This window comes from Leguminivora glycinivorella, chromosome 5 (genome assembly GCF_023078275.1).
Source record: "Leguminivora glycinivorella isolate SPB_JAAS2020 chromosome 5, LegGlyc_1.1, whole genome shotgun sequence".
NCBI lineage: Eukaryota > Metazoa > Arthropoda > Insecta > Lepidoptera > Tortricidae > Leguminivora > Leguminivora glycinivorella.
The window spans coordinates 22,577,187-22,602,963 of record NC_062975.1 but is presented as its reverse complement, the minus strand read 5'-3'; the positions used below and the strand labels follow the sequence as shown (position 1 = coordinate 22,602,963).

At 36.5% G+C, this 25,777-nt stretch overlaps 2 protein-coding genes across 3 annotated transcripts in view; both read right to left on the bottom strand.

The window, feature by feature from the left end:
* LOC125226563 (elongation of very long chain fatty acids protein AAEL008004) overlaps window positions 1-17,275 on the bottom strand; it is a 67,464-nt gene extending 50,189 nt beyond the window's left edge. Inside the window, exon 1 of the mRNA XM_048130563.1 lies at window positions 17,131-17,275. Within this exon, the coding sequence (XP_047986520.1) occupies window positions 17,131-17,137 (7 nt within the window). The 5' untranslated portion in view covers window positions 17,138-17,275. The remainder of the gene's footprint in view (window positions 1-17,130) is intronic.
* Window positions 17,276-22,401: 5,126 nt separating this feature from the next.
* The window catches only part of LOC125226627 (elongation of very long chain fatty acids protein-like), a 58,437-nt gene continuing 55,061 nt past the window's right edge, over window positions 22,402-25,777 (bottom strand). For both annotated transcript variants that reach the window (XM_048130661.1, XM_048130662.1), the window contains exons 6-7: window positions 24,926-25,073; window positions 22,402-24,066 (exon numbers count right to left, since the gene is read on the bottom strand). In XM_048130661.1, coding sequence (XP_047986618.1) covers window positions 23,842-24,066; window positions 24,926-25,073 — 373 coding nt within the window. In that variant the 3' untranslated portion in view covers window positions 22,402-23,841. The remainder of the gene's footprint in view (window positions 24,067-24,925; window positions 25,074-25,777) is intronic.

Below are 25,777 nucleotides of genomic sequence, written 5' to 3'. Positions count from 1 at the left end.
TCATTAGACGCGCGGGTTTTCGGTGAACATGATGTATGCAACTGCGTCGAAATATTGGGAGCTCGACAAAAATCAAAAAGGTAATCAAGGTCTATATCCCGGTCAATATAAGTCGAATTTCAAGCGATCGAAATATTTTCAATGTTTTAACTACTTACATAGATTACCGTAAGAGTAGTTAATTGTGTAAAACTGAAAACTGTTTCTGAGTTAAAATTACCTGCCAGTCGAAATTGTCACCTCAAGTTCTGAACACACTATTCTCCTTCTAACCATAGATTACCTAAATATAAAAAGATCATACCATCCCATACATTAAAATGCGACCGCCTAAGAACGCGCTTACACTACACCACACATAGATACGCGCCACAAAATAAAATGTCTTGTAGCTTTCGATTATACTTGTAGATGGCGTTAAGTGTCACTATTGACATAGAATATAGATTTATGGCTCGAAAGTGACACTTAACGTCAATCTACATATAATCAATGGCAACAAGGCATTTTTTGTGGCGCCATCTATATCAGTGTATGTGCGTTCTTAGGCGGTCGCATTTTCATGTTCTAACCTAACATTAATGTTAATTTGATATTAACAGTCTTCTGTTTACCTATTTTTTTCCTTTTTTTTATTTATTATCCACACTTACAATTATTTGTGCAAGTACTGCAAGTTTACGAGTGCCTAGGTCAGTTTTTAACCCCCGACGCAAAAACGAAGGGGTGGTGTCTGTCTGTCTGTCTGTCTGTCCGTCTGTCCGCCTGTCCGTCTGTCTGTCTGTCTGTCTGTCTGTCTGTCTGTTTGTCTGTCTGTGGCATCGTAGCTCCCAAACGGATGAACCGATTTAGATTTAGTTTTTTTTGTCTGAAAGCTGAGTTATGTCTAAATCGCTTTTATTTTCTGAAAAAAACTGATTGTTTTAAATTATTGTATCTTAATAGCGGATTACATATTTAGTCGTCACTGATGACACGACAGTATACACTCTGTAATAGCAAAATCCATGCTAAGTTACCTTGGTCTGACTCTTAGGGCCGGTTGCATCAAACCGTCTGTCACCGTTAAAGCGTTCGTTAAATTTTATTGTATGGGAAGTTCCATAGATCTCTGCTGCGTGACGATGATGTGTCTGTCAAATGTGGTTGATGGAACTGGTCCTTAATAGTTAACGTTCATTTGATTCAAGTAATTTATTAAAATATGCATTTTTGCGTCGATTGTTAAAAAAAGAATGGTAGGTGTAGGTACTCTATGTACGTAACATAATGCATTCTAAACCATTGTATACATGCGAGATGTGAGTTAAGTGTGCTTAATAGAAGATAATTTGCTAGCACAATTAAATCTTGTGTGTGATAAGCTTATTGTATTAACGGGCTCTGTAACTATGTGATTTTAGATAAACCATGGTTAAAAGGGTATTAATGAATGGTTAATGCCCGTGTCGTGTGGTGACGAGTTATAAGAATTTCACCACCCCCTTCCCTCCTATGGATGTCGTAGAAGTCGACTATGGTATATGGGTTCGATTGTGGTGTGGGCGATGTGCTAGCAACCTGTCACTGCAGTATTACAATTTCGTCTTTCAACCCCTTAATTGCCAAGATTGGCATTGAAACGAGCGGTTTCATGTGCTCTGCCTACCCCTTAGGCCAATACAGGCGTGAATTTATGTACGTAAATTCGTTATATGTATTATAATTTAATAAAGGTAGGTTCGTTATATTATAATTTAATAAATTGGCGTAGACGGGTCACAGAGACTAGACGCGTCTCGAGGCAAGGTCTTAGCGCGGCAAATTACTAAAGAATACGTGCCTCGTCCGAGGCAGCACTTAGTTGTCCTCTGTCGACCTGCCTCGGCCGAGGCACAGACACTGTGCCTACGGTGGACGTTTGCCGTGCGAGAAAATTTCTCTGTCATATTGTTGTAATGAAAAAGTGGTGACATGATGTCACATTCCCTTCATCTAAGCGTTTCTACAATCTATGGTGTGGCCCCTGATGTTGTACTGGGTGTCCAGAGGGATGGTAATTTCTTACTAATAGGCGATTCGTCTGGTTGTTTAACTCCTATATTATCATAAAAATGAGGAAATGAGAGTGGTCGCACCAGGCTACCTTGCATTTATAACGAATGAATAGGTATTATAGTAAACAGTTGTGTGTTTTCTTATAAAAGGCGGAATCAGATAAAGGAAGTGACAGTAATCTGAAGGTTAAAGTAAAATTAAGAGGCCTGTTTGAATCAAACCTGATGCGATGCTCACACTCGAAATCATGAGTCACATCATTTTGGGATTTTTATGGATTGAACTGCATTCCAATAACCACAAAATTAAAAGTTTGAAAAAAAAAAAACCCCATAGTGGACGACACTCCCGACTAATTCAGCTTTCAAACAAAACAAAACTAAATCGGTTCTTTCGTTCGGGAGCTACGATGTCACAGCAGACACACACACAGACAAACAGACAGACAGACAAAAACGTCAAACTTATAACCTCCGTAGTTTTTGCGTCGGGTGTCAAAAATTAATCGTTACTATATGACCCTTTCGTTCCGTCGGTATCGTAGAAGTCGACTGTGGGATAAGGGTTTAATTTTATTGTGGCTGTTACGCCGTGGCTTGCGTGGACGACGGTCGCGCGACGGCTATGCGACGCATACGAAATCAAACCTTATCGATATGGAAGTAGACGATGCGATGAGACGCGACGGCGACGGTCGCGCGACCGTCGCCCACGCAAGACACGACGTTACTGCAATAACACAATTTCGTACATTTTTAACCCCTTAATTGCTAAAAGTGGCACCGGAACTTTAGCAGTTTCATGTGATCTGCCTATACCTTTCGACGAACGAATACATGCGTTTATTTGAATTGACCACCCGCACGCCACGCCACGCGCGGTCTAGTGATCTAGTGGTGAAGACGTTAGCCACGTAAGCTAAAGACCCGGGTTCGATTCCCGGCTCGGCCACCAGTGGGCCTTGTCGTTTTTTCTTTCGTGTATGATATCTATTTCAATTTATTATTTATATATAGTAGTGTGACTACTTGAAAAAAGAACAAAACAAAAAAAAAACGATAAAATAATTTGATTTGTTCCCTAGTTGTACGAGAGATGTTGGTGGTAAATGTAAACTATTTATGTTTTTAAAATCAAACTCAATGGGTTCGAAATATTGATATACATTTTTGTTAAAGGTAGACTTTAGCCCTTAAACTTGGTTTTCTCGATACAATTTTCAGATGACGATGACAAGTAATAACCGCAAAATAAAATTTCAAAAAAAACCCGACATATTGGACCGATTTTCTTGAAACATGGCTAAGAACACTCCCGACTAGTCAGCGTTCAAACAAAAAAAAAACTAAATCTAAATCGGTTCATCCGTTCGGGAGCTACGATGCCACAGACAGACACACACATAGACAGACAGACAAATAGCCAGACAGACAGACAGATAGACAGACACACAGACAGACACGTCAAACTTAAAACACCCCTTCGTTTTTGCGTCAGGGGTTAATAAAAAAAAAAAACCCGACATACTTATTGGACTGATTTTCTTGAAACATGGCTAAGAACACTCCCGACTACTCAGCGTTCAAACAAAAAAAAAGCTAAATCTAAATCGGTTCATCCGTTCGGGAGCTACGATGCCACAGACAGACACACACACAGACAGACAGACAGACAGACACGTAAAACTTATAAGACCCTGTCGCTTTTGCGTCGGGGGTTAAAAAACTAGCACCTTCGCGAATTCATGGGATTTGAAACTAAGGTCAGTGTGGAGAAGACCGTCTACCCGGAAAGACCGTCTATTGACTATAACTTTTTTGTTTATATATCTACGCTTCTCACACCTCAGGAGGTATAGCAGTTTTTCATCCTTAATCCATTGGTCTTCAATGCATATATATCCCTAGGACGAACACTAGTTAACAATAAACTTGTTTCTCGTTTCGAACTCGAACATCGAGTTCAGCATGGTTCCGCAAAAATATAAAATAAAATAAAAGCAGTCGGAATATTTGTATATTATGTATGTAACGCAGTCATTTAATAACCGTTATTTCTGACTAGTACTATTATTTTACTCAAAACGCGCTCAATTTCTAGTTTTATGTTCTGAAATATGTAACTTAGAAATTGTGCCTAGTCAGAAAGTCCGGCATAAAAGAGAAAGGCAAGACCGGCATATGATAAACAAGGAGTTGCCAACATTTTTTAGGCTTTATTGGAAATAAGTCGAGTGTAAACAATATCAATATATAGGTACGTTTTTGGCTTATGATAGTTGTACCGTTTTTGATTTTAACTTCGAAATACAGTTTTGATAATGATTCGTATGGTGTTACTAAAATCATTCGAAAGTATTAAGTAAAAATAAAATATATGTGACATGGTTGTGAAGAATGATAAGAGGTGAACAGAAGTAAGCCTACACTGCATTATTCATCATCATATTTAAGTTGGTAGAATTATCGTAAGCTCTAACCGTTTTTTATTATTTTTGTTTAAGTATATTTAGATTGTGTAACATGCGGCGACAAATATTTCAAAAGAGAGTAGGGTTTCCAGTTGGTCATTATCTTTATAATCAGCGTTATCCAATAGGGACCGTATGGGTACCCTTTAAAACGGTTTTGACACTTTTGACAGACTATTTTACGGCTACCCGACCGTTAATTGACATTGCTGGCTGTCACTTTGACAAAAAGTCGTCATGGAAAAACAGTATTATGTTCGTTGGAAAAACAGTATTATGCAATATCTGGACCTGAAAAGAAAAGGTTATGAACCCCATCTACGGGACTTATGCCGGTCTTGCCTTATAAATAGAAAAATGCTTATATGTTCAATATTTTAACATTATTTTATTAATTATCTAGCACATTCTGCCCTCTTATTACGTAAAATAACAATGATCATGATTTTGGAACCTAGTCTCATATGAAATTACGCGACAACAAGCACTAGACGGTCTTTCTGTACTCATCGCGGGAGGACGGTCAACCCGCCGAGCCTTATAAAATGTGATTTTTATGACATAAAAGTACCTTATTTCACCAAAATATTATAAAAGCTTTGTAAAATATAATATTTGCTATCTCATAGGACCATGCGCATTACGCCAGACTACATTAATTATAGAGTTTTATCCACTCAAACTTTATTTCAAATAAACTATGCCGGTCTTGCCCGCACTGACCTTACAGCGTTTTTTATGATTTAGTAAATACATAAAATACCTTTTATTACATAAACACTTGATATCGTACAGATTAGGTTTATCGCGATTCAACAATTTACCTAGTGCATTCGAAATGTACCGATACATACAACCATAATGATATAGGAAACATGGTTTATATTTAAATGGTATAAGGTCAGTGCGGGCAAGACCGGCATAGTTTATTTGAAATAAAGTTTGAGTGGATAAAACTCTATATTTAATGTAGTCTGGCGTAATGCGCATGGTCTTATGGGATAGCAAATATTATATTTTACAAAACTTTTATAATATTTTGGCGAAATAAGGTAATTTTAAGTGATAAAAATCACATTTTTTAAGGCTCAGCGGGTTGACCGTCCCCCCGCGGTGAGTACGGGAAGACCGTCTAGTGCTTGTTGTCGCGTAATTTCATATGAGACTAGGTTCCAAAACCATGATCATTGTTATTTTACGTAATAACAGGGCAGAATGTGCTAGATAATTATTAAAATAACGTTGAAATTTTAAACATATAAGCATTTTTCCATTTATAAGGCAAGACCGGCATATGTCCCGTAGATGGGGTTCATAACCTTTTCTTTTCAGGTCCAATTTAGTCACGATATTACAGGCTCATATAAATCCAACTACTTATTTGTTTTTGAAACTTTGTTATTAAGTAAACGTAATTAGGATATTAGGTACGTGAATTAGTTTGGTAACATTTCTTAGCAATGTCTGAGTTTTGCTATAGTCACTACCAGAGTTGGGCAAAAAGTAATCGACTAACGATTAACGATTAAAATGAGACGATTAATTCGTTTAAATCGATTGAAAAGGACGATTAATTAGTTGTAATCGAAGATCTTCGATTAACGTTAATCACGAATAAATTAATCGTCGACTAATTTTGACGATATTTTTTTTAAACGATTCGGATAAAGTTAATCGATTAATACCTATCTTTGATCCAGGAATGGCCTTAATATTTCATAAACGGTGTGTGAATCTAATACGGGCGATTGAACTCTTATGTTGACCGTTTCAAGTAGCTACGGGTACCCGACAGAAAGTTGAGCTGAACGGTTATTAAGTGGTGTCGTGCTTAGACGGCGGCGACCACGCGGTAGCGATACATCTCGAGGTCTCTCCTCACTCTTACTTCCAAGAATTTCAATAAGGATAGTGCTATCTCAGTCACTCTTTACTGTATGCGCGAAGTGCATACACCACGAGTTATGCTACTATCATTAATGACCAACTGGAAATCTGACATTGCTGACTGTCACTTTGACATAAAAGTTTATTAGTATGACGACTTTTGTGTCAAAGTGACAGTCAGTAATATCAGATTCCAAATTGGTCATTAATTTTGAAATCAGCACCCCTGAAAACATATTTGACGATACCCATGACGACTTTTGTGTCAAAGTGACAGTCAGCAATGTCAATTAACGGTCGGGTAGCCGTAAAATAGTCGGTCAAAACCGTTTTTAAGGGTACCCATACGGTCCCTGTTGGATAATGCTGATTATAAAAATAATGACCAACTTGAAACCCTACTCTCTTTGGAAATACATATACTTAAACAAAAATAATAAAAAACGGGTAGAACTTATGATAATTCTATCAACTTAAATATGATTATGAATAATGCAGTGTAGGCTTACTTCTGTTCACATCTTATCATTCTTCACAACCATGTCACATATATTTTATTTTTACTTAATACTTTCTAATGATTTTAGTAACACCATACGAATCATTACCAAAACTGTATTTCGAAGTTAAAATCAAAAACGGTACAACTACCTTAAGCCAAAAACGTACTTATATACTGATAACGTTTACACTCGACTTATTTCTAATAAAGCCTAAAAAAGGTTGGCAACTCCTTGTTTATCATATGCCGGTCTTGCCTTTCTCTTTTATGCCGGACTTTCCGGATAGGCACAATTTCTAAGTTACATATTTCAGAACATAAAACTAGAAATTGAGCGCGTTTTGAGTAAATTATAAATACTAGTCAGAAAGAACGGTTATTAAATGACTACGTTACATATACAAATATTCCGACTGCTTCTATTTTATTTTAATTTTTTGCGGAACCATGTTGAACTCGATGTTCGAGTTCGAAACACAAATCAAGATTATTGTTAACTAGTGTTCGTCATAGGGATATGTACTGAAGACCAATGGCTTGAGGATGAAAAACTGGTATACCTTCGGAGGTGTGAGAGGCGTAGATATATAAACACAAAAGTTATAGTCAATAGACGGTCTTTCCGGGTAGACGGTCTTCCCCACACTGACCTTAAGTGGTTTCTATGTAAACAAAGATTATAGTGTATAAACAACATGGAGCATGCTTGAATTAATGTGTGTGCGTCACTTTACCCCAATGGTATTATGTGATGTGATATAAGTTGAGCGATATAAAGTTATAAACATTAGTATATCAAACATATGTTTTTTTTTATAATACCAATAATAACCAACCAAATTCATTAAAGACCGGAACTTTGAGGTCTGACGGAAGATTTCCGATTCTAAAATAAAATGGCGTCGAGGCGAATATTGAAATTTCACATGTAGGTACCTACTTAGAAATATAGTTAAAGAATTTAAAAATAAATCGGTACTAAATGGAATATTGTAAGCAGGTTACTATTATTTTTTGTTTAAAATAAAAATATGAGATGTAGTTAGGTACCTATTTTAAGTAACATCTATGATATTATTTATGAATTTCCATGTTAAATAATAATAAACACTAGATTAATTTAAAATTTAATGTTTTTACGTAAATGACGCTACCCATAATCTGCGTTACAAATAAACATTAAAACAAGGTAGTAAAGCAAAATAAAAAAAATATAATCAGTGGAAGAAAACTATATTTTTAGAATAATTGTTCTAGAGTTGACGTATTTATAACACTTATGCGACAGAATCCAAGGCCGACGACGGACCGGATACTATATGCCTCGATTTACTTTTTTAAATCTTTTTTCCATTACTTTTTGCCTAGCGGTTGCCGGCCTATTAATTGAATGATAAGATTTAGCATATTTTTTTTAGTTTTATTGAGTTATTCTTATTTTCCCTTAGGTAAACAATTTTTATTGCCTTCATATATCTTATTCAGTAGGTATGAATAATATAAAAAAAAAACAACATTATAAAAATAATAATATGTTTAATTGTAAGTCTAATTAAAGTCACATATAGTTTAAAGGTCATTGTTACATAAGAGGAAATTAATATGTGCCATTATCTAGGTAAAGGGTCCATGACTTGATTATCGATGGCGCTTACGGCGTTAGGGCGTTACGAGCGATCTTCGTGTACGTAAGTGTCATCAACAATAAGGTCCCTTTACCCAGATAACGACACATATCTGAAGAGTTTGTAACGCAAAAAACACATCAAGATCCGAAATAATCCATCGTACTTTCTACTTCTTCAAGGCCAAATACCGAAATAATTGTACAATAAAAGTACAAAGCATGTAGCGAAATAATACGTGCGCACAAACCGATACATTATACTAGAAAAAAGAAATTGAATGCAACTGTGCAAGGCTCGATTGCCTTAGGCTGTTTTTTTTTCTTTTTTATCGTTGCCATAGTTATTGGTGAGTCACACTTAAATCTTTGGTTCTTTCATTTTGATATTAACAAAACAAAGGTACGTTTTTTGTTTTGGGGTATATACCTAATTATGAAGTTTTTCTAAATGGGATCTACAAAAAAAGGTAATACGAATCCGTAGAAGGCAAATGTGAGTGTGCACGGGAAAACGTCCCATTTTTGTCGATAGCTATAAAGCCGCTTTGTTAGTTTATCTTATACTTTTAAACGAGCAATTCTTGTATATTTATTTATTTATTTATTTATTTATTTATATATATATATTTATTTACACTGACGATCTCGGAAACCGCTCTAACGATTTCGCAGAAATTTGTTATGTGGGGGTTTTTGGGGTGAAAAATCGGTCTAACTTATCCTTAGGTCCCGGAAAACGCGAATTTTCGAGTTTTCATGAGTTTTTCTTCGCGCGCCATCTCGTGTGCAGGAGTTGTACTGTTAAGACAGAATTCTTTCGGTTGATGTAAGTACTATTTATTGCAAACACTAGATGGCGACACAGGTCAAGGCTAAAACGAATAGAAAAATACACTATTTGAGTTTTTGTGGCGAAATGCGCGCCATCTCGTGTGGAGTAGTTGTGTTGTTAAGGCTGAGAATTCTTTCGCTCGATGTAGGTACTATTCATTTTTGAACTAGATGGCGACACATGTCAAGGATACGAAACAGAACCGAGCGAAGCTCGGTTGCCCAGATATTATTCATCTAAAGATACAAGTCAATCTCGCCTTAATAGTAACCAACAAAGTGGGACGTTTTACTTATTCAAAAAAAAATTGTGATTTTTTTAAACATGGTCTAAAAAAACACTTTTTTCGAAATTTGATTTTAATGGGTTTAATTGTGGTGTAGGCGAGAGGCTGGCAACCTGTCACTGCAATGCCATAGTTTCGTTTTCTTTTAACCCCTTATTTGCCAAGAGTGGCCCTGAAGCTTTAGTAGTTTCATGTGCTCTGCCTACCCCTTTATGGGATACAGGCGTGATTGTAATGTTGTATGTTGTTTGATGGGACTTACATACATGAAATCGACATATTCGGATTTACCTTTGACTTTCCTAAAAAATCAAGATGAATTAATTAAACTAATAAAAACAAAAGTTTTGACCAAAAACCAGTTCTTGGCCCGAAAGTTGGTCAACTTTGATGCCAAATATCACAGAAGCAATGAGCTGGGAAGTAATTACGAGATATTATTTTGCTTAAAGACAATGTTGTTAATATGATAGGCTTTAGAAACTACAATGATATGTGATAATATCAATGGATTCGAATCGAAGGTCATTGGCCCAGGTATGCCCTTTAACATGTCACTTTGATTTTGAAGGTTACTGACAATTGTCATTAGTATAATTGACTGAAGCACTTCAGACTCATAAATATGTTACAAGGTAGATAGTGTACATAACAGTCGACCAACTGGAACCCTAGACCACTATACAACCATGTCAAAATGACAAGCAGTAAGAGATTTCTTACAATCTGATCTATAACGTCACTATGACCTGGTTCTACAGTGGGCTAAGGTTCCAATTGGTTGACTGTATAATGAAAACAAAAATTACATACTTACAATTTCTGTGACGTTTTTCACTATCAAGTATAAGTCTAACTCATGTAGTGTGTTACCTAGAAGGCTTTTTTATAGGATCGTGATGTAACATATTTATTGAACGGAACAATGACATTAATTTAATTAATAATTACATTAAAAAAACGACTTTACAAACAACAAAAAATTCTAACAAAAATAATATTGCCAGCAGGGTTAGCACATGATTACCGCGGGAGTATGTCGCCGCGAGATAGACTACCCGTCCTTACGTCATTAATACAGTTAGAAGAAGACGTGTGATCTTTCTCGCGGCGACATACTCCCGCGGCAATCATGTGCTAGGCCTGCAGCAATCTAGAGCACATACACTAGTCAAATAAAGGATATGATATGACAGCTCATAGTGTTAGTGATGTCAGTACTGAATGACAATAATTGTCATTATTGCGAAGAGCACGCATGAATAAATGAAATGAAATGAAATATTTTATTTCAGACAGCAGGGTTAGCACATGATTGCCGCGAGAGTATGTCGCCGCGAGATAGACTACCCGTCCTTATGTCATTGATACAGTTAGAAGAAGACGTGTCATCTATCTCGCGGCGATATACTCTCGCGGCAATCATGTGCTAGGCCTACAGGTTTCAATTGAAACAAAAAAAATTGTGGATCAAAACAATGAAAATAAAAATTGAAAAATAATAAAATAAAACAGCTTACGCTAGTGTTAATAGAAAACATAATGCACTGCATAATAAAAAAAAGACTGAATATGTGGATTTTGGAAAATTTATTTTGCAGTTAATTTAAATAAATGTGGTTAGCTGATACACGCAAACGTTTACTAATGGATCATATTACTATCGGTTTTAATAAATGCCCGTATAGTGGTAACACACTGTATAGGTGCATAACATACCTAGAGTAAACTTATCTCATTGGCTGTCACCGTTTGTTTTCCATTAATTATTGCGGCAATTAAGTATTAAACTATTCATACTTGTCGCTTGACGCACGATGGATATTGTTCTAGAAAAAGCTTTAGCAATGTTGGCATGGTTATGGCCTAAACACTAATAGTTTGTTTGACTGGTGGAGAATGCTTTCTGATATTAAGTCCGCCAAATGCACATTTGTATTTTTGAAAAGTTTAATTAAACGAAAAAAATCGACAGAACTGTAAAGAATTTTCTTACAGGAAATTTCGCTATAGTGAGGGGAAAAGTTTTGTGTTACACTCGGGTGCAAATGTATTTTACTTCTCGTGTGTTGAAAAGCTCGCAGGTTCAAGATTCTATTCTCGAACCTATTCTCTTCGCTCGTGGTTCAACTATAGAATCCTTTCACTTGCTCGTTTTTAAATTCCACGCTCGGCGTTAAACTACAACTTTGCCCCCTTGTATAACAAATAACTATTAAATTTTAATTGTGTAAATTATTGTAAATTTTGTATATTATTTTTGACTTGTAAAATGTACTTTTATTTTATCAATAAATTCTGTATTCTGTATTCTGTATTGGAGGCCTAGGCCGGTAAGTATATACCTATGTTTTAAAAAAAAATTTACGCTTTTTTCTTTGTTTATCTTTTTCGTTTTCATTATTAGGTAAATGGTAGTGATTATTAATGAAAAATTAATATTTAATTATTTTTGCCCTAAAACGCAGACTATAAGCACGTATAAAAGATACAGATATTAGAGATGTTTTTTTATTAAAAAAAGTTAGTCACTTATGCTTAAGAGGTGGCAGGCTGTAAAGGACCGGGTCTGTAACAGCCCAGTTATCAGGAAACCTGCCCATTCCCATTATCAAATCAAATTACCGGCCTTGGCTGATAATCGCTGCATTGTTGTTGATCGCGTCTTGATTCGTAAGTACTTTATACAATAGAGTCCATAAATATGTATTCAGTTTATCAAATTATATTTAGATTAAGACGATACGTATTTTTTTATCTGTGTCGGACCGTTTTGATTTTTTTGATATTCTGCTTTTTAAAGATTCTAGAGCCAATCAAAAATTTCCAAAAACGGCCTTTTTCATTGTGGCGCAAAAAAGGTGTGATACTCAAGATTGGTAACAATTGTCCAAATAAGCTAAACGGTCCAACATAGATTATTTCATTGTTATTTAGATTCTCAAATTTCGTTCCGATTGATTAAGTTTTGAAGGAGGAAAGAGTCGAGAGCGGAACCTCGATTTTAAAGATTTTTTTGAAATATCTTTTGACTGAGTTGTTCTTAATGGACAATTTTTTTTCGATAAATCTAGTTAATAACACTTGTATATTTAACTGAAATTCCCAAGTTGAAAGAAGGCTCCTTTCCATTTTAGCATTTTCGCTACCGTATCCTCTTAACATAATCTAAATATATAAAAGAAGAAGCTGACTGACTGACTGACTGACTGACTGACTGACTGACTGACTGACATATCAACGCACAGCCGAAACCGCTGGTCCTAGAGATTTCAAATTTGGCACGTAGGTTCCTTATATAGTGTAGAGGAGCACTAAGAAAGGATTTTCCAAAATTCACCTCCTAAGGGGGTCAAATGGGGGTTCAAAGTTTGTATGGGGAAACAAGATTAGTTTGACTATTTTATTCGAAACTTCACAGGAAGATTCCTTAAGACATATGACTGAATACGTGTTTCAGGTTTTTTGAAAATTTAATCCCTAAAAGGGTGAAAAGGGGGTGATAAAGTCAAAAAATCAACATGGGTATCGTTTTTATGGTTTATCGGGTGGCTGATCACGATAAATACAACGTTTTTAAAATCTAACGAGGCGGAAGTTAAATACCTTCTCCCCTGTTGTGGTGCAATGGGGTTTAAATATCAAAAAAATATATAAAAGGAGATATTGACTGACTGACTGACATATCAATACACAGCCGAAACCGCTGGTCCTAGAGATTTCAAATTTGGCAAGTAGGTTCCTTATAGTGTCTCAGGAGCACTAAGAAAGGATTTTCCAAAATTCACTTCCTAAGGGGGTCAAATGGGGGTTCAAAGTTTGTATGGGGAAGCAAGATTAGTTTGACTATTTTATTCGAAACTTCACAGGAAGATTCCTTAAGACATATGACTGAATACGTGTTTCAGGTTTTTTGAAAATTTAATCCCTAAAAGGGTGAAAAGGGGGTGATAAAGTCAAAAAATCAATATGGGTATCGTTTTTATGGTTTATCGGGTCGCTGATCACGATAAATACAACGTTTTTAAAATCTAACGAGGCGGAAGTGAAATACCTTCTCCCCTGTTGTGGTGCAATGGGGTTTGAATATATTATAAAAGAAGATATTGACTGACTGATTGACATATCAACACACAGCCGAAACCGCTGGTCCTAGAGAATTCAAATTTGGCACACAGGTTCCTTATATGGCGTAGAGGAGCACTAAGAAAGGATTTTTCAAAATTCTCCTCTTAAAAGGGTGAAATGGGGGTTCAAAGTTTGTATGGGGAAACAAGATTAGTTTGACTATTTTATTCGAAACTTCACAGGAGGATTCCTAAAGACATATGACTAAATACATGTTTCAGGATTTTTGAAAATTTTACGCCTAAAGTCAAAAACACAATATGTGTATCGTTTTTATGGTTTATCGGGTCGCTGATCACGATAAATACAACTATTTGAAAATCTAATGAGGTGGAAAAGAAATTTTCTCCCCTGTTGTTGTGCAGTGGGGTTAAAATATCCAAAATAGCCATAAGTATAGCTTTAGTTTTTATCTTTACTTCTGGTTCAAGAGATTTCAAATTGACACGGAAGTTCCTTAGAGGAGCACTAAGAAAGGATTTTTCAAAGTTCACCTCCTAGCATGATAATTTGACAGGGGCAAGGACAGGGACAGGTCCAGGGACAGGGACAGGGACAGGGACAGGGACAGGGACAGGGACGGGCACAGGAACGGGATAGGGTTAGGGATAGGGATAGGGATCGGGATAGGGATCGGGATAGGGATCGGGATCGGGATAAGGATAGGGATAGGGATAGGGATAGGGATAGGGATAGGGATAGGGATAGGGATAGGGATAGGGATAGGGATAGGGATAGGGATAGGGATAGGGATAGGGATAGGGATCGGGATAGGGATCGGGATCGGGATCGGGATAGGGATAGGGATAGGGATAGAGATAGGGATAGGTATAGGGATCGGGATAGGGATAGGGATAGGGATAGGGATCGGGATCGGGATCGGGATCGGGATCGGGATCTGGATCGGGATCGGGATCGGGATCGGGATCGGGATCGGGATCGGGATCGGGATCGGGATCGGGATCGGGATCGGGATAGGGATAGGGATAGGGATCGGGATCGGGATCGGGATCGGGATCGGGATCGGGATCGGGATCGGGATAGGGATCGGGATAGGGATCGGGATCGGGATGGGGATCGGGATATGGATAGGGATAGGGATCGGGATCGGGATCGGGATCGGGATCGGGATCGGGATAGGGATCGGGATCGGGATCGGGATAGGGATCGGGATAGGGATAGGGATACAAATATGGAACGGGGACGGGGATAGGGATAGGGGAGGGACGGCGACGGGGATAGGGATAGGGGAGGGACGGCGACAGGGACGGGACGGGGACGGGGACAAAGATAGAGATAGGAACGGGGATAAGAATAGGGATTGGGGTCGGAATAATCGGTCTGCAATCGATATCTAGGCAGTGTAAAATGCAGGTGGCTCAGTGGGAAGGGATTAGTAAGTAGGCATCGGCGAGTATCCTGCATCCCTAATAACTATTACATTCAATGTGCTGTGAGAAGATCGTTGTTTTGCTTGCCTTTTATATGTTTACGTTTGCAATAATATAAGCAAAATGGAAAAAAAATTAAGCGATAATGCAAGGAAGTACTTTTTACCCTACCGACCATAGCGTCGAGATACTGGCTATGTGGGTTGTATGAAGTTTCCCCAGTAGGATACAATATCAAAGAAAATGTATATTATGTATAATTTCGACTGCGGGCCAATTTCAATTAAAGGTAATGTTTTCCACATTTTAAATTATTAACTACGTGCCATATCTGTCTACTGGTCACATATGGCACGCATGTTCAGAGGGCACATATGACACTGAATAGTGTAAAACGTGGAAAATATTTCGATACGTTGAATCTGTCCCCCAGTTGAAATCACCCCGGTGCACCTTATAGACGATTTTTGGTATCAATGAAATTTGTAGTCAAGTTGCACTAACTGTCATCTCTCGACATGGTATCTGATTGATTACATATAAGAGTTTTGAATGATTCACGGTTATTTTCATTAGACTTAATATATTGACCGTGATTACGTTTTTGATTTTTCCCGAGTTCCCGATATTTCGACGCAGTTTTCCGTGATCATGAGCATGCAACTGCGTCGAAATACCGGGAGCTCGGCAAAAATCAAAATGGTAATCACGGTCTATATCCCGGTTAATATAAGTCTGATTGATTATATTCAAATATCATTCTGATAATTATGCGTTAAGAGCATGTGAAGATATGAAAAGTAATTCACATCCTCCATGTATAATAAAACAGCGTGCGTAGCCGAATGCACAAACGCTCACGAAACGAAACGCTCGTAGCTATCTATCTCTATCGCTCTTGCGTATTGCCGCGACAGAGCCAGACTAACTTTCGCGGCGTTTCGTTTTCGTTTCGCATCGTAGAAATGTCGTTCGGCTACGGGGTCAGGCATACATTGAAGTCAATGCACTAAAATAAAATAAAAAAGATCTCATTCCTGCTATAATCCTGTTTGAGTCCGGTACAACATTTTTATTACAATTAAAATTACATGTCTTCAAGAAAATCAGTTAAATTATCGACCTTAATATTTAGAGTTTACTGTTCAAAATGTTTTCAAAATGGTCGGTTTAAGTATTTGCAGCAGTAAAAAAGTTTGCTACAAGGTCCTTGCAAAGTAAGTGTATGGTATGCATTTAGGTACTTTTTATCATCTTTGGGTGAAGTCTGTTTTGTTTTGCCTTACATATAGTTATACTTTTTTCTGAATAGTAAAGTTTTCAATATATTATGTTAGTTACACTTACATGTCTTCATAATTTAGTAAGTTATAGTTTGTTAAAATCAGGGCCTTATAAAATTCTTCAACAGAAGTAGGTGATTAATTATCACTTGATCAAATACGCACTGAGATAAGTTTTTTTTTTTTATTTTTTATGTTTTAATGAAGTACAAAATAAGTATTAAAACATAATTATATAACTGATGCTTACAATCCTACCATTAAAAGTTTGCAGTTGTAGTAAAAAAGAAAACTAGAAAAACAATATCTATAAAACTTATGAACTGATTTACTGAGTTTCTTTATCAAATTAGGTAAAAGTAAATTTAGGTAATTAATAACGGGATTGTAATGTTTTCAAGGAATTGTAGATTTTTTTATATTAGTTGGCCCTTCATAGGTATGCAAAAAAGTGTTAACAAAACGATTGCGAATAAAAATTTCCTGATTCCAATATTTTGATATTGAAATTTTTGAATAATTGAAACATTCTGGTTTTATACATAAGATGCCTAAGTATAATCTAAGTACCCTACTTTTTTTTTTTAAACTACCCGCTTTTTGTATATTTTTTTCATTGTACACACAAAGTACCCATTAAGCTGTACCTACATGTTTGGTTGTAAGTAAATGAAAAAAAAAACTTACCATTCATTTTGAAAAAAGTTCACAACTCCAAAAATCGAAAAAAATATCACTCACTCACACAACACAGTCACTGGCCGAAAACGCGAAATTCAAAAATCGAACAAAAAAAATATAAAAAATCAGCCAGGCGAGCGAACAGCGCACGGGATCCAATCAAAATGCAGCGACCTCACCAACTGCCTCTTTTAATAAACTCATGCGCATGGTGTATTGTACTCGCTTGCATAACAAAATAAAATGAAGGTGTAAGGTAGGTAACTAATATAATGTGCGATCTGTCTCTGCGCTTAGTTGTTATGATCTAGACGTCATTTTAGAATGGTTATTTTTAAACTCAGTTGACGAATACTTGCGAGACTTAATTACGCTTCATTTCATCAATTATTGTTCAAAATATGATGAAGAGACATCGTTACTTCGCTTCTAATCAGATCCTCCAAGATTAATTGGAAGAGATCGCATTATAGGGTTCGCCTTTATTGTTTGTTATTGACACTGTAAATATGTTTCTTTTGTTTCTTTCATCTAAAGCTTATTAGTTATTTGTTATACAAGGCGGCAAAGTTGTATTTTAACGCCGAGTGTGAAATTGAAGAACGAGCAAGTGAAAGGATTCTATAGTTGAATCACGAGCGAAGCGAGTGGTTCGAAAATAGAATCCTGACCTTGCGTGTTTTTTAACACACGAGAAGTAATAGTATATTACATCAGAGGCCGGGTAAACAAAGGATTTCCGGCCAAGTGGGTATATACGGCCGAGCGAGCGTGCGAGGGAGGCCGGATAGGGATACGAGGCCGGGAATCCGTTTTCACGCCGAGGCATGTATAGTGCTTTTCTCAAACATACAATGAAATAAAAAAAGCTCTAAAGGACAATATTTTATAAAAAAAAGTTACTTTGCAGGCCTAGGCCTGAAAAATAATATGAAATCCCTTTTCCCCGTCCTCTCGAGTTGTTGCGCCCAAAAAGCGATACTTCCCAGCCCATTTTAAGGAACGTAAATTTAATATTTCATTGCATGTTTGATGAAAAATACATTTGCACCCGATGTAACGTGTAACACAAAACTTTTCCCCTCACTAAGCGATGAAATTACAACGCAAAAGATGCGTTTATCACTGCTTCCAGTAGTTTCACAGGTGGTAAATCATCTTTATTACTAGATTCACCTACTTTTATCAATTTTAAAGCAGTTAATTTGATTTTATTCAAGGTCAAATTACTTTACCCACTAGTGGATAAAATGCGTTTTTACCCGCTGGTATTAAAGGACAAACACGTGTTTCCGAGCTAGTGAGGGCGTAGCTTTATTTGTTTCATAAGCGCAAAGTTGTATTTTAACGCCGAGTGTGGAAAAAAAATAATTGATTTCATTTGAATATTTCGAAGCGAGTTTCAAATAGAATCCGTGAACCCCCCTCTGGGGCCTAAAATACCATTTTCACCCGAGTGTAACTGGAAACTTTTCCGCTCTTGACTACAGCGAGGAAACTACAACGCAAAAATGCGTTTATCACTGCTTCCAGTAGTTTCACAGGTGGTAAATCATCTTCATTACTAGATTCACCTACTTTTATCAATTTTAAAGCAGTTAATTTGACTTTATTCAAGGTCAAATTACTTTACCCACTAGTGGATAAAATGCGTTTTTACCCGCTGGTATTAAAGGACAAAACACGTGTTTCCGAGCTAGTGAGGGAAAAATTTATTGTAATGTGCGTGTTCCTATATACATTTCTGAGGTTGTGCAATAAAGTGGATTTGTATTGTAGACGTTTGACCACGATCAATCCTGATGCCAAGGGATGATGTTGCAAAAAATAGTCGACTTCCTCATTTAACACCATGAATGTACAATCAACCAATTACAACCCTAAACCACTCTACAACTATGTCAAAATGGCAAGCAGTATGAAATTTCTTACAATTTTTTTTTAATTTGTATGGGTAGACGTTTGACCACGATCACACATGATGGTAAGTGATGATGCGGACTAAGGTGGAGCACGCTTACCTATGAGATACCTATTTATATTTATAACGTCACTATGGCATAGTTCTACAGTGATTGCTGGTTCCAATTGGTTGACTGTACTTGCCTACTTGGTATGGTACGTATTTAAGGCGCGCGTTTTCGTAAATAACGCCGTGTCTTGCGTGGGCGACGGTCCCGCGACCGTCGCCGTTGCGTCTCATACTTCCATATCGATAAGGTTTGATTTTATATGCGTCGCATCGCCGTCGCGCGACCATCGCGCGACCGTCGCCCACGCAAGCCACGGCGTAACACTATACCTATCTATATTTATATCATAATAACATTTTTATAGTCATCTCTGAGTAAATTGAGCACCTTGGCCAAACATTTGTATTTGAACTTAGAAGGGCCAGATTGCATAACTTATAAATGCAACAATAATTCATGGTCGAAATGATATTATAATACTTAAAATGGCCAAGGGCATAAAAACAGTACTGTACTTGTAACGATGTATCGTGTCCATTGACCATGGTTCTTCAATTTTTAGGGTTCCGTATCCATGTTGAAATCTCAACGAGCCTGTACTAATATCAATAAATGTCAAGTTGCGATCTCGATACAGTATAGATTGGACCTAGAACTAAATTTTGAAAGTAAATTAATGGTACTATCAGATCGTATATTTTTTGATCCATTCAAAGAGATACCTAGACCAAGGATTATTTATATAAGATTTACATACTTCATACTAAGAATCGTACCTAAATTTTTGATGCCATGTGTATTGACGTGATAGTATGATTTTAAAATAAGGAAAAAGGCCATATGTTCTTATAAAAAAATCAAAACACGCAAAAATATATGGGAAAAATATATCGTCACTACTTTTAAAAATACTTGTATCTTCGTCTGTCAATGAAAAGAAAATTGTAGTAAGTATGTATGGAATGCATATAGACTTACTGCGTTTTAACTTTGAGGAACAGCGTGAGATACGAGATTTTTTTAAAGGAGTGACGATATTATGATTTTGGCCACTTCGTGGCTGCGAACAGCGCCATCTAGTTTTAAGCTTAAAAGCCTCATACATTTCAGGAGTACGCTTTTTGTGTGGGCTTTACAGTCCAGTATTAAATCGTTCTTGCTTAAACTATAAATTTTGTGCCGTTCTGTCGCAGATACATAATATAATTATGTTATGTCAAAGGATAAACAGATCATTTTGTACATGGTTCAAAAACTAGACTTCAGACTTGAAACGTCAAAATTAAAATTCTTAAAAAATATCTCTAAGTATCTATTTACTTCGTAAATCTTTCTTATGAATCTCAGAAAAATATATACTGGTATACATTTTCGTAACAAATACCTTTTAATTTAATTAGGTACGGAACCCTAAAAAAAGGAAATAATTCATAAATCAGTTCTGCAAGTCATTACATTTTTACTGTACATTCAAATAATCCGAACACGTGTAAAAACACAGTTTTTTTATACGCAGACGTAACATAAGGTATTGTAATCATGAAATAAAACTATAGGAATGGATTAAATCGCGTATAATGAATAACAATTCATCCCGACGTTTCGAACACTGTACAGCGTTCGTGGTCAACGGTCACCAGTACGCTTAATCCGTTTCCATAGTTTTATTTCATGAGTAACTATCGCGGTAACCAAAGACAACATTATATTGAAATCATGTTTTCCACATCACCTATTACCGGATTTTATGTTGCTTCGTGGCCCACTGATAGATTGTCTCGGAGAGGTATAAGCGTTGACTTGCATTGTACTGTAGGTTATGGATAGAAACACACCTGATAAGGCGCTAGAGTATATTTGAATGTTATCCACCCCATAGTAGCTCAGACATCCTAGATTTGAGATGATTATCAGTCCTCTAAAAGTCCTGAATAGGAATAGAATCAATTGGTAAAAAAAGTTTGACTTTTCTCGCAAACTGTATGTTTTTTTCCAACAGCTGAAAATGACAATCTTCCTTAATTTAATTTTCTACTAAGACCATTTTCTGGGAACACCGGATATGGTAGCTGGGCCATTTGTTTCAAAGTTGTCCACCCCAGTTTTTTTTGTAACATGGGTATTTTTTACGCGATTCATACTCAGAATCGCGAGGTCTTTCGATCCTGATGGGAGAAAAAAAATGTCCCAAGATTTCCATACATTTTTCATACCTTCCATTCCGTTACCGCCATACAAAATGTATAATTAAGAAATGGTAACGGAATTGGAAAAAAACCTTGGGACACTTTTTTTCTCCTATTAGGAAGAGCTCGCGATTCTGAGTGGAAACCACATTAAAAAATCCAAATAAAAAAAAAGGGGGATGGACAACTTTGAAGAAATGGCCCAGCTGCTCTGACTGACCCGTTATCAAAATAAATCTGTATAATTATGTGTTTAATGAGACAGGGTTTCGGAGTATTAAAAAAAAAGTCTTCTCATAACATTTTAATACCGAACATCATTTTAAAAGATTCGTACATAAGTAAAACATTTGTGTACAATCTATTTAGTATGATTAAATCAAATAAATAAATAGAAAATAAAAATTGTATGGTAAAATTTGATTCGCAGCTTTTTATATAAATTATCTAATTGACGTTTGTCTTCACAAAATAAGATAAAAAAAACTTATTTAAACGTTATTTAAATAATGCCTTTAGGCTGTTAAAATAGGAAGACAGCTTAAAATTCATAATATAACTACTTTAAACTGTTTCATTCCTCTCTTTTAAGTAAGTATCTTACCTTGAGTTTGATATTGACATTCGATATCATTTGCGAGAATTACTTTCCATACATCTCACTCGCACTAATATTCCAATACCAGCGAAAAGCATGGAAACTGGAAAGTAAATTTTATGAAATATTCAGAATCAAACTTGTGGTGAGGACATAGTACTGTCAGTGTCAATAGTAGCGGATTAAATAACGCCTAAGAAGTAACTACCATTCTGTAACCACTGAACTAAAAGAGATGGTGCGACGTTTCATTCGATATTGACGCTAACTGTACATTTGACGTAATTAAGTGAGCCAATTTTTTCAAGGTTGTCCCTCCCCCCACTTCTGTTTTGGATTTGGATTTTTTTATGTGGTTTTCACTTAGAATCGCGAGCTCTTTCAATTCTTAAAGGAGAAAAACTGTCCCAAGGTTTTTTTTTCATTCCGTTACCATTTTTTCATACATTTTATATGGCGGTGACGGAATGGAAGGTTTGAAAAATGTAAGTGGAAATGTTTTGACATTTTTTTTCTCCTATCAGGATCGAAAGACATCGCGATTCTGAGTATGAATAGCGTAAAAAACAGCCATGTTACAAAAAAGAGGGGTGAACAACTTTGAAAAAAAAATGGCCTAAGTACACATAAAAAGAGAAAAATAAACCCAGTCATAAAATACATTGGTTTATCATTCGCCTATATAATTTCTGATAGCAATTCCCTACAGAACACCTTATTCCTATAGGCAGAGAGTCCTGTATCCCGCTTTGGAAGAATTTGTAAACATTAGTATATTTAAAAATCTATCTACAATTCCTTATATTATCCTACGTTTAGGTAAGTATTTATAGAAGTTCTGTGTAAGGTACCGCGGGGCAAATCTCGACTGGGGGGGCAATTGTAACTGATCCATTTTTTCCATTATTACACTATTAAGGTGAGTGCCACATATAAAACCAGTGGACACTCTAATTAATAATGCAAATATTGTAAAACACGGAAAAAAATGGATCAGTTGCATTTGCAAGTCGAAATTTTCCCGCTGTACTTTATATGATTTTCTCAAACTGTCCAGTTTTACACAGTGAAATAATAAGCATGGGGTAAGACAGACACTGGGATAAGAATAATCAAAATGTCACTCTTGTTTTGTCCCGGGTAACAAACTATGTCAATCTTATCTCTCTTGACCTTAGCTCGATATACGTATGAATAATACAATTAAATAAGTACTTTGAGCATGCGTTTCTATTAAAAGCTTTATAATGTATACTGAAAATGCCTTTATGTACAATGTAAATTAAAATTGTGCTTTCTTAATGAAAACTTTTGAATAACATATTTACAATTCTACATGGCGTATATAAGTATTATTGTGAACAGGTTTAAGCAATATTTAAATCGTGACTTATTTTATAATATTTCCCGCTACAGTCTTGGAAATATTTTTAATTTATTCCGAAAATGTTTTATGCAATTTTCAGTTCATAATTTCGCTCAACATTACATCGGACGTTACCAAAAACACTGAAAATAAATTATCATTCAATTGATCCATAGAGCCCTTTACTCAGAAAAAAACGTTTTGACCTACCTTTTGCATCTGGGCCACATTTGGGCATTTGTTTTTGTTTTTGTACCTAAAAGTTTAGTGGTAGTGGACAAGCATTTTCAATTTAACTAAAAAATCTGTCCTCGTCGTTTTACTTGTACATTTCGGTCACTTTTTTTACAACTATCTATTAGCGTAACACACCGGACAAGAAAGTTTGAAAACGGTTTCTTTTCTCTCCTCCTATTAAAAGTTTCGGAAGAGCTCATGACAGTCGTGACTCCAAATGGAAAAAATATAAAAAATCCAAAAACTAAAGTGCAGGTTGAGGGTACAAATTGAAATAGAATTGCCCATATTTTATAAGATAATTAAGAGTCAAGTAAAAAAAAACCTTGACTTTTTTGTGCGCGATAAATACACATTTCACTTCACTTTCTTAATCCCATTGCTCTGATTTTTATGAGTTTTGACGCCATTTTCCTTGACTCCATTGGCGTCTGGCTTCTTGTAGGCCTTGTCGTAGAAGTCCCAGAAGAGATAGTAGAAGAAGATGGAGTTGGGGAGAGTGAAGACGACGGACCAGCGAGGGTAGCCGCAGTCATAGAAGAGCAGTTGCGAGGAGTGGAGGAATGCTATGCAGAACTGGATCTGTGGAAGAAACAGATTATTTTTATTGATTTATATTATAACTATCTATTTTTTTTTATTTTGCCTGGTACATTGCTCATTTGGCCCATTTGCTGTGATATTTCTTTTCTAATCATGCGTCGACAAGACTTGAGTTTTGGCCTAGTCAAGGCCATGGTCCTGAGTTGCCTCAGCCTAGGTTTAAGAGCTATCAGTTCTCCCTACCCGTTTGAACATCAGCCAAAACAGGGTCAGAATGAACTTTTTATTGCCTTGACAGTATCACAACATTCTTATAAGTACATTCGTATTGTCAATGTTAGTAGAACTGTAAAAGTTCCAACCACTTATTTGAACTTTCACGATTGTTACTCATTATGCGTAAAAAAGTATGGGCAAATAATGCAAGAAAAATGCGTGTCTCAATGATGCTGATAATTATCAACTTAAGCGAAAATTATCTCTGCTCTGAGACCAGAGCCTCTGGTACTTGGTCCTATGGCATCCAGCACTAAGTGGTAACGTATTGCCTCGCTTGGAAGAACTACTAACGGACCATTTGTAAAGTAGTGATGTTTGTAAGTGTCGATCTGGCCTAGCGCGTAGTGCCTGCTACGCCGTGGCCCCGGGCTCTAATCCCGGTAAGGGCATTTATTTGTGTGATGAACATAGATATTTGTTACTGAGTCATGGATGTTTTCAATGTATATAAAAAAAAAATATAAGTATATAAGTATTTGTTTATTATATATGTATATCGTTGTCTGAGTTCCTGCAACACAAGCCTTCTTGAGATTCTGTGTAAGAATTTCCTACAATATTTATTTATTTATTTATGTAGGATGCCCGGAGAACTGCAGTAAACAGAACAGGTACTAACCATTTGTAAAGTAGTGATGTAGGACTTCCACCAGCAGAGCCGCTGGTACTTAGGCCCCATGGCGGCCAGCATGTAGTACGAATACATGATGATGTGGACGAACGAGTTGATCACGCCGATGAGCGTGCCGTGCCCGCCGGGGTAGTATCTGGAATTGTTAATATAACGATTACAAATATATACTTTGATCTTCCTTTTAAATCATATAAGTCGTAGAGTTGGCGTCTTTTCTCATGAATATCCGGGGTAGCCCAGTCGCTAAATTTAGTTTTGGTCCTGCTTTTTACTTTCTTCTTAGTGAAACAGACGTCAAATTCATTTTTAATGTAGTTAAATAACTCAGAACTCAAACAATCGGGGTTTTCTTGCGTACACGAAAGACAACATAATCGTTTAGTAATCCTAATATGCAATATGAGTTGCTAAGCAGAGTGGTGGTAGGTGGAATAAAATGTTGACGGAATGGTGGCTGCTTACAAATAGAAAAAGCTTGGCATCCGTTGGCTTGTTGGGACATCTGGAAAATTGCGGGTCACAACTGGACGAGACTAGCTCAGGTGCTGTAGCCGAATGGCATTTCTGCGACGCGAAACGAAGACGAAACGCCGCGAAATACCTTTCGCCGACTACCGTCTGGCTAATATGCAAGCGCGATAAAGATAGGTCGTAGATAGATCTACGAGCGTTTCGGTTTGTGAGCGTTTGTGCCATTCGGTTACGTACCAGGACCGAGACAATTGGCATACTAGAAGAGAGGCCTATGCTCAGAAGTGGGCGATAAAGGGATAAGAAGAAGCAGTCGTAAAGGCGTTGAAAGTTTTGGTCGCAATTCACAGGTGCTAATTGCTGCTC